Here is an 18,565-nt window from a genome sequence, read left to right on the forward strand (position 1 = left end):
AACAACAATGTTCCTCCAAAAGCACATTATAAAGATATCGCATTTCATCAAGGAGTTTTGTGAACATATATCTTTTGACATCACAGAAATGCAACGTAGGTTCCAATATCCTTTTTGATGCATAACTGGGGATGCATTATTCCATTTAATAGGTGGATCTTCCCACTTGGAGAGCCTCCCTTAGAGATCCCATTTGTTATCCTAATGGTATTGTAGCTCATCAATTTCTTTTTTTGTTTGCATTCCAGTTCAGATGCTTCTGTTTAAAAAAAGTAGACTACATGTTGTATTGTAGAATGTATAGTTGGCAGTAGAATATGATGTGTTACAAACACCTAAGGCCTATGTGAGAGTTGTACCACAATCTAAAGTGTCTTTTGTGGGCGTACCTGTAGCCTTTGAGTGGCTGCTGCATTTTGAGATTAAAACGGAAGGCTTCATCAGCCTGTTTGTTTGCTCCAAGGAATTAGTGGAAGCACTGGCTCCTCATGTATGCCACAATAAAGAATTCCTGTTACTTGGTGATTTCAATCTCCACAGTGAGGATAAGCTTAATAGTGAGACACAGTCTTTCCTCACGGACATTTCTTTTTTAGGATTACAACAACGTAATAGTGGACCAACGCATCAAGCAGGACATACTTTGGATATGATTATATCTAATTTTCCCGGTATAAAATGTAATGCTCCTAGCCAACATCCCTGGACTGACCATTTTGTGCTTGCTTTCTCCATGCAAATGAATGACCCATGTCCCACTCCCTGTATCCATATCCAACCTAAACGTAGACAGTGGCATAAAGTTAATGTTGCTAATTTTGCACCTAAATACTCCTCATCTTTAATTGATGGTTCTGATGATATTGATACTGCTCTTTTGAATTGGGAGCATGCCGTTGATGCGGCTGTACAGCACACTGCCCCGTTAAAAACTTTTAAACCTAGACTTGCCAGAAAACAGGAGGTCTGGTATTCAGAGGAATTACGTAATCTCAAACGCCTGGCTAGAAAGTCGGAAAAAACATGGAGAAAATCTGCCAGGGAGGAAGATAAAAACCATTATAGAATCAACCTCAACATCTATCACAAAGCCTTAAGGCTAGCACGGAAAAACCATATTACTGCTCAGCTAGATGCTGCTGGTAATGATTCTAAAGTTTTATATCAAATTGTCAACACGTTCATAAAACCAAGAGCTTGTGAAAGTGCTGACATGGCTTCACAACCCCTGTGTGACAGTATTTCCTGTTTTTTCTCAGAGAAAATTGAGGCTATTTATGATAAAATAAAAGCACTAGGTCCTGACTTAACTAGCCTAGACAGTTGGACCCCCTTCCTGACAACTTCTACTAATACTTATGCCTTTAACGAATTCCCTGAAATATCACTGCTGGAAGTTCAGAAACTATTTTCTGATATTAAAAGCGGAAGTCCGGCAGACTTACTTCCAGCCAGACTTATGGGTCCGCTGGGGAGTTTACTAGGTCCTGATGTGCAGAGACTGGTAAATCTATCACTGGCTTCTGGAGTGGTCCCATTGGCCTGGAAAAAAGCCCTAGTTAGACCTATTAGGAAGAACACATCTATTCCTTGGTCTAACATGTCCAACTTGAGGCCTATTTCCCTTCTACCTTTCCTAGGGAAAATCATCGAAAAGCACACCAATAAACACCTATCTAACTACCTAGAACATTCCGGTAGTCTCGATCCCTCGCAGTCAGGTTTCAGACCTAAATTTAGTACTGAAACAGCTTTAATGTCGGTAACTGACGATCTACGGTTATACCAGGACAGAGGTTATTCTGTTGTCCTGGTGTTACTGGATCTATCGGCAGCGTTCGATACGATTTCCCATACCATCTTGATCGAACGACTGTCTGCGAGTGGAATCGGCGGAAGGGCACAGGACTGGATCAGAAGCTTCCTCTCCAATCGCACCCAATCTGTCATCATGGGTGATTTTAAATCGGAGGAAGTTAGCATTTCCAAGGGGGTTCCACAGGGCTCTTGTTTGAGCCCTACGCTATTTAACACCTATGTGGCCCCCTTGGCAGATGTTACTAGAGCTTTTGGTTTCTGTCCAGTGTCCTACGCGGACGATACGCAACTGCTCTTCCCTTTTAAAACTCTCACCTCGGATATTTTACAATCTTTTTCCGATGGGATGAAGGCAGTTGCAAGGTGGATGTCATCCAACTTTTTACAATGCAATGTTGGAAAGACAGAGGTGATTCTCTTTGGTGAAGCCAGGATTCAATGGTCCCCTGAATGGTGGCCCTCTGAATTGGGGCCAGTCCCTGTGCCAAAAACTATGGTCAAGAACTTGGGTGTCAGACTTGAACCAGAGCTAACCATGAAGCAAAATGTTAACATCACTGTAGGAGCATGCTTTCATGTGATTGGCCTCCTTCGTAAAATCTTTCCTTTCCTCCCTGATTCTCATAGGAAAACTCTGGTCCAGGCTTTGATCATTAGTCGGCTTGACTACTGTAACGGCCTTCTGGCAGGTGCAAACGAGGAGGTTTTGGACCGTTTGCAGGTGGTGCAAAACACGGCAGCTAGGCTGGTGTTAAATGCACCCCCTAGATCCCCCTCCAGACCGTTACTTCATGAGCTTCACTGGTTGCCAATACGTCAACGAGTGAAGTTTAAAACATGTTGTACGATACACAAGGGCCTCAACCAATTGGGACCTGAGTATTTGGCGAACAAATTTATTCCTTATGTTCCCATCCGTGCCCTTAGATCTAGTGACCAATTGCTAATAAATGTTCCCAAGATCACGAAAACCAGGTTGGGTGGAAGAGCATTATCTGTTGTGGGTCCCAAATTGTGGAACTCACTTCCGTTGTCACTAAGGCAATGTAATGACCACTGTCAATTTAGAAAACATTTAAAAACGTTTCTGTTTGGTTCATTTTAAAGTGTTCCTTGTTTACAGCACTCTCAACTTTCCGCTCCCTTTTTCAGTTTTGCACTGGCAGCTACAGCGCGGAGATACTCCCTCGGGAGTTTATTCATAGCGCTTTATAAGCCCATAAATAAATAAATAAAATAAATAAATAAGATGCCAGAAAGATGATCAGAGAGTCCCTCAACATTTCCAACAGCGACCACCAGGGTTAGGATTTGGCTGGCCTTCAATGTATCCCCCAGTACAAACCTTCCATTACTCTCTTGATCCGAACACTTTTTAGGGAGAAGCAGAGGAAGAGGGAGGGACACACTGAAGGCCCAGTGAGTGCAGTGGGAAGACTAGAATCAACGAGTCAATCAGAGCATGTCGAGAGAGGTCCGACCAAGCTCCAGCAGAGGCACAGTTTGAATATGAACCTTAACGACATTCCACTGAGTGAAGCTCAAGAAAGTATCTTGAACTAGGACTGGGTTTTGTTCCCACTAACCAAGTGGATTTGTTCAAACTTAGATGTGGACTAGCCGGGTTCTTTAGAAATGTCAGGCTTAGTGTTTTCTTTGCTAGTGACACACAAGAAAACAGGACATTAGAGGGAGATACAGCACTCCACAGGAGATCTATCTTTGTACCTACAATTGCCCAGGTTCCCCCAGAAATTGGGGTATTTGGCCAGGCACTATACATGAGATTGAGAATTCTACTGAAATATAACAGTAAAAAGCAGACAGTAAGGTAATGAAACTTGAACAAAAGGCTTTGATTGAATTGAAAGAAGACAAACACATTGCAGTGACACCAGCAGACAAGGGGGCTGCCATTGTAATCCAGATCTCAGAAGCATATAACCAAGAATGCGTCTGTTTCCTAGGAGACAGGAGGAATTATGAAATCCTGGGGAGATATCCCACAGATCAATTACAGAAAGAAATCAACATAATTTTGGAGGAGGCACTTGCTAATGGGTGGATTAGAAAAAATGAGGCAGCCTTCTAAGTAAAAGAGAATCCTGACACTATATGTTTATACCCTCCCCAAAGTACAGAATGTAACCAGACTGCCCCAGGGAGACCTATAGTTTCTGGGAGAGATTCGATCCTGGAACCATTAGCACATTTCTGTGACTTTTACTTCAGACCACTAATTCAGGGAATGTCGGCCTATTTAAAGGACACTAGGGAGGAATTGAATTTAATCAAGGACCTGAAATTCATCCTGACAGATGACCTATTAATCGGGTTGGATATCAAATCACCTTACACAAATATATCTCTGAGAGAAACACTGAGGGTAATTGAGAGCCTCCTTTATGCAGAACAGTGGGAATTCCAAACCCCAAGGTCCCTAATTTTAGGCCTAGCTGAAATGGCAATAACAAGGAATTTCTTTCAATATCACAACACTTTGTCCTTACAAACCAATGGGACATCCATGGGTTGTCCTTTTGCACTGAGTGTAGCCTTTTTATATGTATCACAATTACTCAGATCAAAATTCTTACAGCAGCTCTATAAGGGTTTGGCGTTGTTACATTGACTTTGTGATTCTCATCTAGCATGGAGATGAACTAGGAGCCAATGATTTTCTAACTTGGCTTAATGGTCGGAATCCATTCCTGGTCTTCACCTCCACTGTTACTGCAGTGGCTCTCCCATTTCTGGATCTCATTATAAAACTTCTGAATGGCAAACTGTGCAGTGAAGTTTTCCAAAAACCTACAGACAGAACAACTTGTTGCCTTTCCATAGCTTCCATCCCAAATCATAAAAGGAAAATCTTCCATATGGAGAGTTTCTTCGTTTGAGGAGAAACTGCTCAGATATAAGTGATTTTGAAAAGGAGGCTGAAGTGCTGACTGTGAAATTACATGACCGTAATTACCCAGAAAACTTTATTAAAAGAGCTAAAAAACAAGCAAGAAATAATAACAGAGACTCACTTCTGGAAAAAAACTGAAAACCCCATAGAAGACAGGAATGTGTGCGTAACTAGCTTTAGCACAGCATACAATTACATGAAGAAGATAATAACCAAAAATTGATGTATTCTGAACACTAATGGCCTGAACCTGAAAAGGCCCTTGTTCTCTTACAAAAAAAGTGCAAGCATAAGAAATGTGCTAGTACATACTAGACCATAACAACAGAAAGGCAAAGATCATAGAATCTAGCGACAAGATCAGGCAATCTACAAATTTCCCAGAGATTCATGTTCCAACTTCTCTGACCCTCGGAAGACCAGGTTGGCTGTTTAAATCGGGGGTAATTCAGGTGGAGCTACGTATCAATAGTCTGACACGAGAATGCAAGGGTTATTCTAACTTCTAGAGAATTTCATTTATGTTTGCACTTGTGTGTGGATTATTTTTAATTTTATAGTGTGACTACAGGACGGTGTCCCCACTCTGTCTCAGAGTTAGGATCATCATTTATGAAACTCAGGTAAGGAGGTTATCATTGAGAGTCACTGGGCACAGTAAATAGATTCGTTTTGGTAACTGGGTATACAGTTTTAACCTCCATCAGGTAAGGAGATCACACAATCTGTGTAATTAGCATCTTTATCTGATGGAAGTATTGCTTAGCCCGAGGTGGAGGCAAGAGATGATGTAGCTATTTGAGCTAACACATTCATGCCTAACCTTGGTGTTTATTTTCATAGGTACGCAGATGGTGTGTATCTACAGAAAGTGCAAGTATAGCCATTTAAGTCCTCTACCAAATAGTGACAACACTAGGAGGGAACCTTGCTAGAACCTTCTTAAGGGATCCGATCCTGATAAATGCCAACGACCCTACTGGGCGGCAATCTACGGTAGAAACATGTTGATTCGGCAGACATGGTAATGGTGTTGTTACTTTCCTATATACCTGTATATAAGTTTTCTTTTAATCCTGCCAAGTGGGATCGATACTAAAGGTGTTGGATACCCACTTAGACAGTTTTAGAATGTTCCCTACCTCTTGATTTCTTTCTTTTCTATATTCTCTTTTTCCTTGCGCTCCTTCCTGGACATTGGTTTGCATCAGGGAGTCGCAGCAACCCTATGATGAAGCATGCCACTCATTGAGTGGGTGAGGGCAGTATTTAACACCCTTTGGGATTCCCAAATTAGTTTGTCACCTCCATTACTTGCTTCCTTCTTAGGGCTTGGTGATCACTTGTGTTTTCCTCTTTCCTGTTATTGTTATAAAACGATTTTGTAACCAGTGTGGTTCCCAGTGGGTAATATAAATGTTCAGTCATTACCCTTGTTCGCATGTCCTTCTCATAAAATGAGTCAGTGGGTAATATACATTTTCAGTCATTATCCTTGTTCACATGTCCTTCTCGTAAAGGTAGTATTATGCAAGAAAGATTGCCTGACCTGAACATAATTGAATATCGGGCACAGAAGATATCTGTCCCTAAAATCAAAAGAAATTCTGAAATTGTCCATTCTCATTCCCTGCTCTGAGCCTCCTTGCAGTGTCCAGTGTGTGGGAGAGACAACAGCCTCCTTGCAGTCTTCAGTGTGTGGGAGAAACAATAGCCTCCTTGAAGTGTCTAGTGTGTGGGAGAAACAGCTACCTTTTTGCAGTGTCTGGTGTATTTGAGAAACAACAGCCTCATTGCAGAGTCTTGTGTGAGGAAGCAACAACAGCCTCTTCGCAGTGTCCAGTGTGTAGGAGAAATAACAGCCTCCTCGCAGTATCCAGTGTGTGGGAGAAACAACAGCCTCCTCGCAGTGTCCAGTGTGTGGGAGAAACAATAGCAAAAGTGGCAGGTGCAGTGAAAGGTAGTGTGTGTCGGCAGATGCGGGAGTCATGAGTGAGAGGAAAAGCAGCAGTAGGCTGAGTGCACCAGCAGGTAGTATGAGACAACAGTAAAAGCAAAAGACAGTTGGAGGTAGAGTGCTAGCAAGCAAAGGCCATAATGACTAGGGGTGGGTGAAGAATTCCGCTTCACCAGTGGAGTTTGCAGAGTTTTTGTCACTCCTGCATTCCATGCGGAGTGCGGAGTTCCAAAAAACTCAGCGAAGTGACACGGAGCTGAGTTTTTTCTCTCAAGCGGCTAGCCATTGATAAGTTGGCGAGCGCTCACAAGATAAAATCACGCTCTAGACCTCCTCTCGGTGAGATTTCTTATCACGGGCGGTGACGGCAGGTCACGACTGCTCATGTTGAGTAATATGTCTATCGCATTGAGGAAGCTGCAGCTCGAGTAGAAAAAGTGCTATCAGCAGCGGCATGATTGGCGAGGGGAGTCTGGAAGACTGGGTGCTTCCTGTTCCTGCTTTCTGCTCCTGGAGTCCTGGAAGGGGGCAAAGACGACAGAGAGGTGTCCGCTGGCAGGCAGTTAAATGATTGTGTATGGTTTTTTTGCACGCCCCTCAACCCTCCTGCAACCCGTCCCCCATCGCCGTTAAAAAGTAGCCACCACTAACATTATTCCTTGGTCACTGTTTATGTATCATTCAGTTTTTCCTTATTTTTTCTGTTCTACCATTCTCTCCCTAGCTCTAACCAAAATCTCATTCTGAAAAATAAAGACTTAGCCCCCAAAATTGGTGCTGGTGCCTACCATTAGCAACCAAATACAAGAATTCAGCACAGCGTGTTGGAAATGTGATATAAGGAGGATGATGTGTTCAGTGTGGAAGAATAAAGTGAGTTGCAGACATTGGTGTAATAGAGTCAAAAACACTGCAGAAACAAGATATACAAAGAGGAAAGGGGAATAGAGTTTAAGTTGTTATAAAGTGCATCCACTGCATTTTCCGGCATTGGGCCTCCTGATAGTCGTTCTAGGTGGGGGAGGGGCTGCTGCAACCTCTCAAAATTAGAGGAGCATGGTGAGCCACCCTGAACATTGGAAATACCGGAGGAAAAAGCCAGCCCACATCCGGCCTCAGGCACCGGCCGAATGTCCAACTTCCGGGAAACGGCCTATACAACGTGAGCAGAGCCCCAAATGCTGTTTCCCTACAAGCGCAACCATGCAGGCCTTAACCAAGCATATACCTTAACCAGGCATCTGCGTCGTTAAGACAGTACATGGTTTAGACGCTCGTACTGGCGGGCACAGGAAGAGGAAGTATCGGGAGAGGATACGGACAGGTGAGTGGGTCTGGGGCCGGGTTTTTGGGGGTGGTGGCTAGTTTTAGGGGTGGGGTAGTTTGTAGGGCTAGGGGTGTTGGTATTGTTTATAGGGGTGTTGGTATTGTTTATAGGGCAGAGGCCAGGGTTTGAGGGCTCATGGCTGGGGGGTCGGGGTAGTTTAACATTTTTGGCTTGGGGTAATTTTTAGTGCTGTGTGTTGGGTTAATTATAGTGCTCAGGGCGGAAGGGCTGAGGTGTGAACTTTACCACCCATCCCTTTACCACAAAATAACGTGTTAGCAGCATGCGTGTTAAAGGAATGCGTTGTTCAGACACATTCGTTGTTCAGGCTGCGTGGTAGAGGCACACATGGTTTAGCCATCCGTGCCACTGTTATACAACCCCAAATTCCCTATCTGAGCCTGTCCATCAGATCACTTGACCCATGCCTCAGCCATCGGACAAAACTTTCTGTGCAGAGAAGGAACAGGAAGTGCAGTGGCCAATAGAGGACACCTTGCAGGCAGTTCAGTACAAGAGCAGCATGGCGGTGGTCACGTGCTGAAGAAGAAGTACTGTCTCCCATAAATATCAGTGGGTCACAGTGATCTGACATTTTGTTCTACAAAATGACTCAAAAATCAGAACATTGACATGACACAACGTAAACTGAAATCCCACAGAGGGCAGCAACACATTGTTTTTAGAACATACCATTCTGCTCCCTCTGTACCCCAGCAGCAAGCAGGTCCGGTTCACCGAGGCTGATGTCGTTCAGTCTGGTGCCAAGACACTCTACGCAAAGAAATTTGCACCACTCTTCTGCTTCCAGCTCTGCAAACAAAAAACAAAGCAAATCAGCAGCACGCTATTGTGGCTTTACTCTACATGAGTGAGAGAGAATAGCAAATTGACTCAGCTCAAGTCTCAACTGGAGAGTAGATTTTTTTTTTAAAGTATTAAAGGTTCTGGTTTAAATAATATACCTACTATTACCTGCTTAAACAAGCATGAACCTATATTTACGAGAGAGCAGCTAGGAAGAAAATACCTTACTTCAAAGATCTCAATTTTACCTGATTGAACATTAATGGGCCGAATAATTAAAAAATGACAAAGCATGGCATTTTACGGAATATTCTGCAGAAAAAGCAAAATCCACAAAACACAACTTGTAATGATAATGTATGCATTTAAAATGCTTGCTGGGAGGAAAGTCAGAAGCCTTTTCATATGGCCATATGCTATACATTCTTCATTTGCATTTGTTTCACAGATAAACTCTGCTCTTTTGAGCAGGGTGGTCATCCATTGCAGTAAGAAACGCAGTCTCCCAAAGGCCATCTGGTCGTTGATCTAGCATAAACACGAAGATTTGTAGACTCTGTGAGGGGAGGGGCACTGGGGCTGAGCGGTGTTTGAATAATATACACAAGCCAGGGTGACACTTTACCAGTTCATACCGCCTGGCTTTAAAAAATAATTATGCTGTTTTTTTCCATATTAATTCTATCTGTTCCTCTTGTTTTTTCTACTCTGAACACTATACAAAAATTGCAGTTTAATTTAACCACTATGACTCATTTTGAAGAGGGATAGCTGAATAAATACAACATGCTAGCTATGAAGTACATTTTCCAAACTTAGGGCCCTGATTCACCAAGGTAAACTTACACTTTTGTATAAGTTGACTTTCTTTAGGTATTCACAAACTATGAGCTAGTAGTAAGTTTACAACTTTAGAGAGTCGGGCCAGCGAACTTGGCACATAAAAAGATATGAATAACAAAAATGGACTCAGCTGTTCCTGAGGAAAAAGAAGGGTGCGGTCAATAAAGGGGAGAAAAAGAAAGGGTAGTGCTCTGTGGAGGGCTACCCTGGGTATCCAATTTGTTGGAATTAATGGCCTCACACACTCTTGCGAGTGTCATGCTTCATCATTGGCGGTTGCTCCTCGTAGGGCAGGCGGTGCAATGCCCTACGGGCTCACCTCAAAGAGGGGCTCTTTATGACCTAGTCTAGTATCAACCAATAATGCATTTTAACTTCCTGTTGATCCGGATCCCGGTAGTGATGGGTAGGCACAACAGCTTTGACCAAGGCCTCGAGCACCATTAAACTCCTTTTGGTTCTCCCCCTTGAAGTCACACCTACCGGGTACTGTTGACACCCACACTCCTTGACCTTTAGGCAAGAGCAGTCCAATTCAGGTAGTACAACAGGAAGTTAAAATGCATTATTGGTTGATACTAGACTAGGTCATCCCTTTGCGATAGATGTATATTACTAGGTCCTGAAGAATCGCAGCATAATTGCGTAAGCGAGAAACATGTCGACCTCACGATACGAATTGTAGTTCTAGATCGTGATACGGAACCCTAAATTTCTGGCGATCATAGACTACCCACTGTTTTTAATATATAGCATGGGAACCACCAGAATAAATTGATCTCCGGTATCTCGTGCTATATTTTAAATCACTTCCTTACACTATCCATTCTCTCCCTGGCCCCTCACTCGCACTTCACCCACAGGCTGTTGGAAAAAGATCTCCGATAAAGAGCCCCTCTTTGAGGTGAGCCCGTAGGGCATTGCACCGCCTGCCCTACGAGGAGCAACCGCCAATGATGAAGCATGACACTCGCAAGAGTGTGTGAGGCCATTAATTCCACCAAATTGGATACCCAGGTTAGCCCTCCACAGAGCACTACCCTTTCTTTTTCTCCCCTTTATTGACCGCACCCTTCTTTTTCCTCAGGAACAGCTGAGTCCATTTTTGTTATTCATTGTACTTTGGGGCTCGTACTCTGGCTGGACCTTCCACTCCTCCTTTCTGGAGTGGTAATTTGAGCCTTAGGATCAGTATTTAATCCGTCTTCACCCCTCCTTTGCTATATACATAAAAAGATATACCTGTCCTATCTTTTTATGTTCTGATTTCCCTGGCCAACTGTGGAGTCTCCGAGATCATAAACTTACCACTTGAAGTTTGTGAATAAAAAAAAAACATTAACTTGAACAAAAGTGTACGTTTACCTTTGTCAATAAAGTCCATAGTGTTTCAAAACAGGGATCATCAAAACACACATTTTTAAGGGTTGTTAGCTCCCTCAAACAACATTGAAATGCTCGAAGCGATCTTACAAGCAACAGTAGCTGACACCCTTTAAACACTGATACATGAAGCAACTTTGTGTTGTAAAAAAGGACATGTTCATTGCAGAATATGCTGTTAGAACTAACCAAAGAATACTGCATTGTACTTTAAAGCCGGCCCTGCTCTTGTGCTGCAAAATCTATTCATGGACTTTGAAGCAAAGCTCATTATGAATAATGAGGCAGCTAACAGGGAAAACCACTAGTTGGCTCCAGATGGTGGCGATACCATATTTTCTCTTTCCTTCAGAGATTATATTTACAACAGATTTTTTTGACACTTGGGGCCGTATGTATCAAGATATCGTTTTGCGATTTCTAAATAGCGATTTGTTTGCAAATCGCTATTTAGATATCACAAAACGGTATGTATGTACAAAATCGCTACTTTTTAGCGATTCCTTATCATTCTTGATTTGCGAATTCGCAATTTGTGAAATCGCAAATAAAGAATGATTTCCAATGCATTCCTATGGGCCAGGAGGCCCATAGGAATGATGGTGCAATAATTCTCAAATTGCGAATTCGCAATTTGCTAATCACAATTTGAGAATTATTACAAGGGTGCAGGGGTGTCTCAAAGACACCCTGCTGCACCCCTCAAATCTACATGTGTGTGCATGTGGCACACATACATGCCCTATGGGCATGTATGTCTGTCACATACCACCCTCACGAATGCCAAATAGGGCATTATTATGAGAAATCGCAAATTACCACCAACTACAAGTTGGTGGTAAATTGCGATTCCTTAAAACAAATTCGCACTTTAAAAATGTATCAAACATATCATTTAAGGAATCGCAAAATTTGCCATTCCTTAAATGCTATGGCAAAATAAGGAATCGCAAATTATTGCGATTCCTTAAATTGCGATTGTATGATACATTGGAAATAATGCAAAAAGGCCGTTTGCGAATCGCAAAGGCCGAAATTCTGCGAATTTCGGCCTTTACGATTCAAAAACGGCTTCATACATATGGCCTTGGAGTCCACAAACCTTTACATGCAGGTTCGCAAAAACCTATGACATAGCTGCTTGGTAGCATGGTTTGATATAATTTTTCAATCCCAGGGAGCACAAGACTCTTTACTCTTCTAGTTGCACGTCAATGTTCATGTGTCCATTTAATTAAAGGAGCAGGAGGTCCAAAAAGTAAAAAGAAGTCCCTTACTGAGGCACTTTTCCTCTGCTTACCTAGAAAGCACAGTGGTGTGATCCAGATCAGCTAAACACGTTGTCTGTGCTTGTAAGCCCTCTAACTTCAAAACAACACCTCTACCATTTAACAGATTACAGAACTGGGAGAGGTTGTGGCACTCAACCCCATTTAAGACCATTCCGGTGGGGTAACAAAAACCCCTACAGCCCCAAGGTGGGGGGGGGGCGATCTCCAGGGGCCCCCTCTGGCACTGGCAGGTCCCTGGCCTGAGAGCTCAGATCTGGGTCCAGAGCGTGGGGGTGGGGGCCTGCTCGCACTTTGCAGGGGCCCCCATTACATCTTGTTACTCCACTGGACCATTCTTGTGATGCTGTTAAATGTGGCATGGTACTTGTGGGTCACCAATGATCAGAGCGAGTGTATTATTAAGATGTCTTACTGGATCTCTGCTGCTTCTACCTTTGGGAATACTGAGAAACATCATGGCAACATTTTTCCCAGATGCCCACCACTAGCACAATATTGCCAGAGTTCATGTACCATGAAGAGTGTAAAGAGGGCTAAACGGTCAACTTTTACTGAGTGATTATTTTGTGCAATCCTGTCTGACAAGCACTGCTGCTCTTACAGAGCAATACAGATTTGCAGTGCAAATAGATATTTTAGATAATTCAGTGTTGTTCATTATGAGAGCAGCATGGTCTGATCATAGGCTTCTGACCTTTCAGGAAGTGGAATGAACATAATACTATTTGAGAAGTGGTTGTTTGGAGGAATCTATATTATGCAACTGCATTCATAGGAATATCTCAAAATGGATATCTGAAGTACAGGAAAAAGGTCTGATTTTGGCTGAACAGAAGCACTGACTGGTATGAATGAAAACTATGTTCAAAGAACACTGTTTGCACTTTCGTATTTAAGAAATATAGATCGATCCACAAAAGGATTGGCATATCTTTGGCACTTTGTGAAAGTGCACTTCATAATCATGTGATCCTTTTTTACTTAAGCATTTCTTAGGGGGAACACTAATAACTCCACTTAGGACATTCAGCAATATTTGCAAACCAGGGATTCCATTAAATAAGTATGGGCTCTTTAAAAAATATCTGCAAATACTATAGCTCATTTAAAATAAAATAAAATAAAAAAGACCAACCACTATCGGAGAGGAAAAAGTAAATCAGTTTAAGAAAACCTGAAACAGATTCAAGTGAGAATAAATAATTTTAAATTAGAGCAACAATTGAGACATGGTAGTGTCCATGTCTCATGAAATAGTCATGAAAGTAGTAGAAGTGAAAAGGCCTCATTTAGAGTCGAGTAATGATGTGGTATCTGCCAAACATTGGCAGATACCCTCTCTTCTCTTGTTTTCCCTGCTTCATTCAGTAGTAGTGGAGCTGTTTTTTTTGTGAACTGTGTAAGTTCATCCTTTTTACACACCTTTCTGGTAGGCTAGCAGACACGGAACTACTGGTCCCGTGCCAATGGAAGGGGTGCACTCTTTATAGCAGGGCTTCTGATACCGTTTTCCATGGCATAGCAGGCCTCAGCAGAAAAATACAACATTGCAGGTGCTTGCCTTTGAAAAACAAAAAGATACCAACTTGTCTACCAGCCAGCCAAAACAAAAAATAGTGAAAGTGATCTCCAAACAGCAATTGAGCACCCCCGATGATACCTCCAAATAGCCCTTGCCCGCCTACGATTGTCCAGCCCCCAGACCTGCATGGACTCCCCCTCAAAAACAACGCATCGTGGGGCACTTCTGCGACCCTCTACCAGCTAACTTTTCCGATGAGATTAAAACTTCTTTACTCCCTCTCTGGACTAAGATAGAGAATGCCTCACTACTTTAAGGGGCTTTACCAGACTGCCTAAAATCAGGGCAGCTAACCCCCATGCTAAAAAGAAACACAACAGACCATATAAACACAGATAACATCCGTCCCATCTCAACCATTCCCTCTGCCAAAGCCACTTTAAAAATGCGTCCACACCCAACAAGACAATCACATTGATCAGCTCCACCTTGTTGACCAACTCCAATCCGGTTTCTGTCAGGGTCACAGCATGGAAACAGTCACTATCCACATAGTTGATGACGTGCTTACAATGCCAGATCAGAATCAATCTTGCCTCTTAATCCTCCTTACTTATCCTCAGCCTTCGATACGATCAAACAGGACAGCCTCCATGACTTGCTTGAACCCCTCAGGGGATTATCAGGGGTTGTCCTAAATTGGTTTGCCTAATTTCCACACAACAGAACTCAAAGAATAAAGGTTAATCAATCCCTGTCCGCTACCACTCCGGTCACTCTAGGGGTCCCTGAGAGGTCCACCTTATCACCTACACTCTTTAACCTGCTCATGGAGTCTCTAACCAAAATTCTGAGAGTCTCCAACGTACAATACCACATGTATGCAGATGACATCCAACTTTACCTTAACATCTCCTCCCCTGAAGATATCCGTCTACTCAACATAACTCTGGTAAAAACCCAAAACTGGCTGACAAGAAACCTCCTCAAACTCAACTAGCTTAAAACCGAATTCCTCCTAATTTCCCCACCAAAACGATCCCTCGACATTGAAGATTGGACAGCCTTCAACTGCCTACCACACAATATAGGTTCCAAAAGATTACTGGGAATTACACTTGACAAGAATTTCAACATTCAGGAACACAGCAGCTCAGCCACCAGAGGAGCAAACTTTGAAATGAACATTCCAAGAAAATAAAACACTTTCTCCCCATTGACTACCTTAAATCTGCATTGCAAGCTCTAGAGATCTCCAGGTTAGACTCTAGAAGCACTACCCTATGTGATCAGTCGAGATCCAAGTTGGCTCCACTAAGGGCATCCCTTAACTCTGCTCCAAGGCCCATCACTGGAAACAAAAGGAACAACCACATGACTCCAGATCTAAAGGCGCTAAAGGGGCTCCCTTATCATGCAAGGATACAGTTGAAAATTGCTTGTATGATCCATAAAGTTGTACACTTCAACACACCGAAGTACTTAGCAGATAAACTGGAACTGTCTGGTGGTGGCAGATTATCTAGAATTACCAGCACCTTACTGTTGAAAACTCAAACATTTCAGAATAAGCAAACCTACAACTGAGCGTTCTCCAGATTGGCCCCTAGAATCTGGTGTTCCCTGTGCCCTGAGGTCAGACTGAACCCTTCAATCACATCATTCAAAAAAGAAGTCAAACTGCTTTTAATGGACAAAATTCTATGCTGACCCCACTGTCTCGTTTCTCTGGATACTGATATGACGCAGTTCTCCAACCAGGGTTTGCACTCGTCGTTTACGTCCCTTTTCCTAACTAACTGTCCTACTCTTGACTTGCAACGGATAGTGTCAGCTCTTATGTTTCTTGGCTGTCTGTTTTCTACTTATTGATCCATTTGTAAAGCACTCTTATATCCTTCTGGGTCAGGTTTGTGCTATATAGAACTTATAAAAAGCCATGATATTGTGGGTCAGGAAGAACTGTGCAGTGTTGCCAAAACTGTTTCTGATGTGTTAGTGGAAGGACTTTCGGAAATTAAGGCATACATTTGGTGTAGTGCTGTGGTTTGAGCAGACTACTTGGGGTCTGCACCGCCCAATGGGTTTGCTGGGCCACCTGCCGAATCCGAAATGAGAAACAAGGAAACAGTAGTCTATCAAAAATAATATTTGTAAATTTATTTTAAAATATCTGTCTCAAATGTCAGGACATTATAAAATGTCTGAACTGTCTATGGCACACCTTTCTACCTTAGACATTATCTAGACTCTCCCAATCTTCTCCAGTTGATTTGTGTTGCTCCTCCACCTCTGTATAGTCTCGCACACTGTGATGAGTCTCTCTCATTATCCAAGCAGTTTTATCATGCCTCGGTTTGAAACTTTTAGTCTGAAACTTGAAACCTCCCCATAAAGTGCAACAGTCCCATCTGCAGTCACATTGGGGCAGATTTATAATAACTGGCGCATCCCCAGGGATGCGGCAGTTATTGTGCGCCGCAGCTCCGCCACCCATGGTGCGCCGCATTTACAAAGCGGCGCACCATGGGGCAAAAATGGCACAGATGCGTGACGCATCTGTGCCGTAAAGGTGGCGCATTGCTGGAGTTGAGTCGCAAGCGCGACGCAGCTCCAGCAAGGCTCGGGGGTGCCCTATCTGTCCAATGCTGCGTCAAGCCTTACGCCTGCTTCACGCAGGCGCAGGGTTTTGACGCAGCATTGGCCTAAAAGTGACTGAGTGAAATCTTGTAGATTTCACTCAGCCACTTTTGCGAGGCGCACCTGCCCCGGAACGCCCACCCTGCGCCGGAGCGCCCACATGTGGCGCAGGGCTTTACAACGTGACGCATCTGCCTAGATGCATCACGTTGTAAATAGGTCGCAGGGATGCGCCACGTTTACGCTGCCGTTGCGCGACGCAAACGTGGCGCTAGTCCAACATGAATCCACCCCATTATGTTTTCCTACCCCATTACCTACATTTAATCTGTTACATTTTTTCCAGGGTTGGGGTGGTACCTCAAAATTCAGCAACAATTCTAACATGCAGCCAAAACTCTACACTTCTTCTATAGGAACAGAACAAAGGCTGATTTGCATATGGCTGGTCTCCAGAATGGTACAGTCAGTGAAGAACAATGGAATGGATTATGGGTTTGAGCTATTTGCTAGTGGATGAGATTAATTCAAGCCTTCGTTTCATTACTTTGTTGTTTGCTGCATTCATTTATATGACATGGAAAGATATTGGAAAACATTCCCTATTATCCTGCAGTAGAACATGGGATAGATGTATTATCACTTTGCACTGGTGCAAGGTCTCAAAAAGTGACAGCAACCACCGAAAAGTAATGATTTGGTATTTACTTTCCAGTACAAAACTTGTCCACTTTGAGTTAAGGGATATCCCATGCATGGCACTTCGAGTCTCCCTTGCTACCACCTATTTTTTTTAATATAAACTATATAAAAATATAAATACTATCAATAGAAGATTGGGCTTTGCTCCAAAATAATATGCCTCTTTATTTCTCCAACCTTTTCAGACTTTGCATGTGTGCTGCACAGTACAGAACACATACAAATTCACAAAAGTCTGAAAGTTACACTAAGCCAAGTGTTTTATACTGTGAGAGCACCCTTCCACTGCTAAACTGATGCTAGACTAATGCACGCACCTTTGCAGCATCGTGCAAAGGGATGTGTGTGGCGTAAGCAAGCTTCATCGTTCTCCAGCATTTAGAGAGCAAGCAGCAGCACCATGGGGCATATTATCAAGGGGGTTTATCTCCGCTTTTTTGGCTTTAAAAGCCAAGAAAGCGGAGATAAAATATTCTCCCTATTACCTAGCTGTCGCTAACACCAGTTAGCAACAGCTAGTAGGAGATAGCGACCATCTTGGGCCCCACTTTGCATGTCAGTGATATTTATCACTAGTGACATGAAAAGTGGGCGTGCCAAGATGTTAGCGACTGAAAACAGTCGCTAACATCGCTATCTCCTATTACCAACTTTTGGAGATATTCGCGCTAAGCGTGAATATCTCCAAAAGCTAACACCTGCCCTGAGCAGTTCTTAGCCATGTGGTATACACCCGTTACAACGCATCTGTTACTCCGCACTACCATTACAACGCAACTTTTACAACGCATACCATTACAACGCATTGCGCTGGGGGGCGCTCTAGGATAGGGAATAAGTATAATTTACTATCCAACACCTTCCCTAGGGTCCACGGGGACTGGAGTTAGAATAGTAAATTATACTTACCACTATCCAGCACCTCAAAGCGCTATGCGTTGTAATGGTATGCGTTGTAATGGTCGCGTTGTAATAGTAGGTAGTTGAAACGGTATGCGTTGTAACATGGTACATCCTAGCCATGTTATCCAATGGGAGGTGGATAACATGGCTAAGAGCATTAGCTCGGTAATGCATGAATATCGCTGACTTTTCAGCGGTATTCATGCTTTGCGGCGATTTGTATCGCATTTGCGATAAACCTTGGTAATACCAAGGTTTATTTGCGGTACAAATCGCTGCAGCTCAGCGGTACATTTTTGTCTCTAACCAAGCAATAGCGATAATTATCGCTATTGCTTGGTAATATGCCCCCATATCTTTGTAGATATGGTGCTTTCCTGCACTCTTGCTTAAACGAAACACAGCACCGCAGCGTTTGGTTGCTGCACTGCTTTGAGCTAAATATTAGTAAGTTTGC

General features: G+C 43.1%; 1 protein-coding gene across 1 annotated transcript in view; it reads right to left on the minus strand.

Moving 5' to 3' along the window:
* DOK6 (docking protein 6) overlaps positions 1-18,565 on the minus strand; it is a 1,609,598-nt gene that overhangs the window by 1,109,299 nt on the left and 481,734 nt on the right. Inside the window, exon 4 of the mRNA XM_086967445.1 lies at positions 8,710-8,829. Within this exon, the coding sequence (XP_086823571.1) occupies positions 8,710-8,829 (120 nt within the window). The remainder of the gene's footprint in view (positions 1-8,709; positions 8,830-18,565) is intronic.

This window comes from Lissotriton vulgaris, chromosome 4_1 (assembly GCF_964263255.1).
Source record: "Lissotriton vulgaris chromosome 4_1, aLisVul1.2, whole genome shotgun sequence".
NCBI lineage: Eukaryota > Metazoa > Chordata > Amphibia > Caudata > Salamandridae > Lissotriton > Lissotriton vulgaris.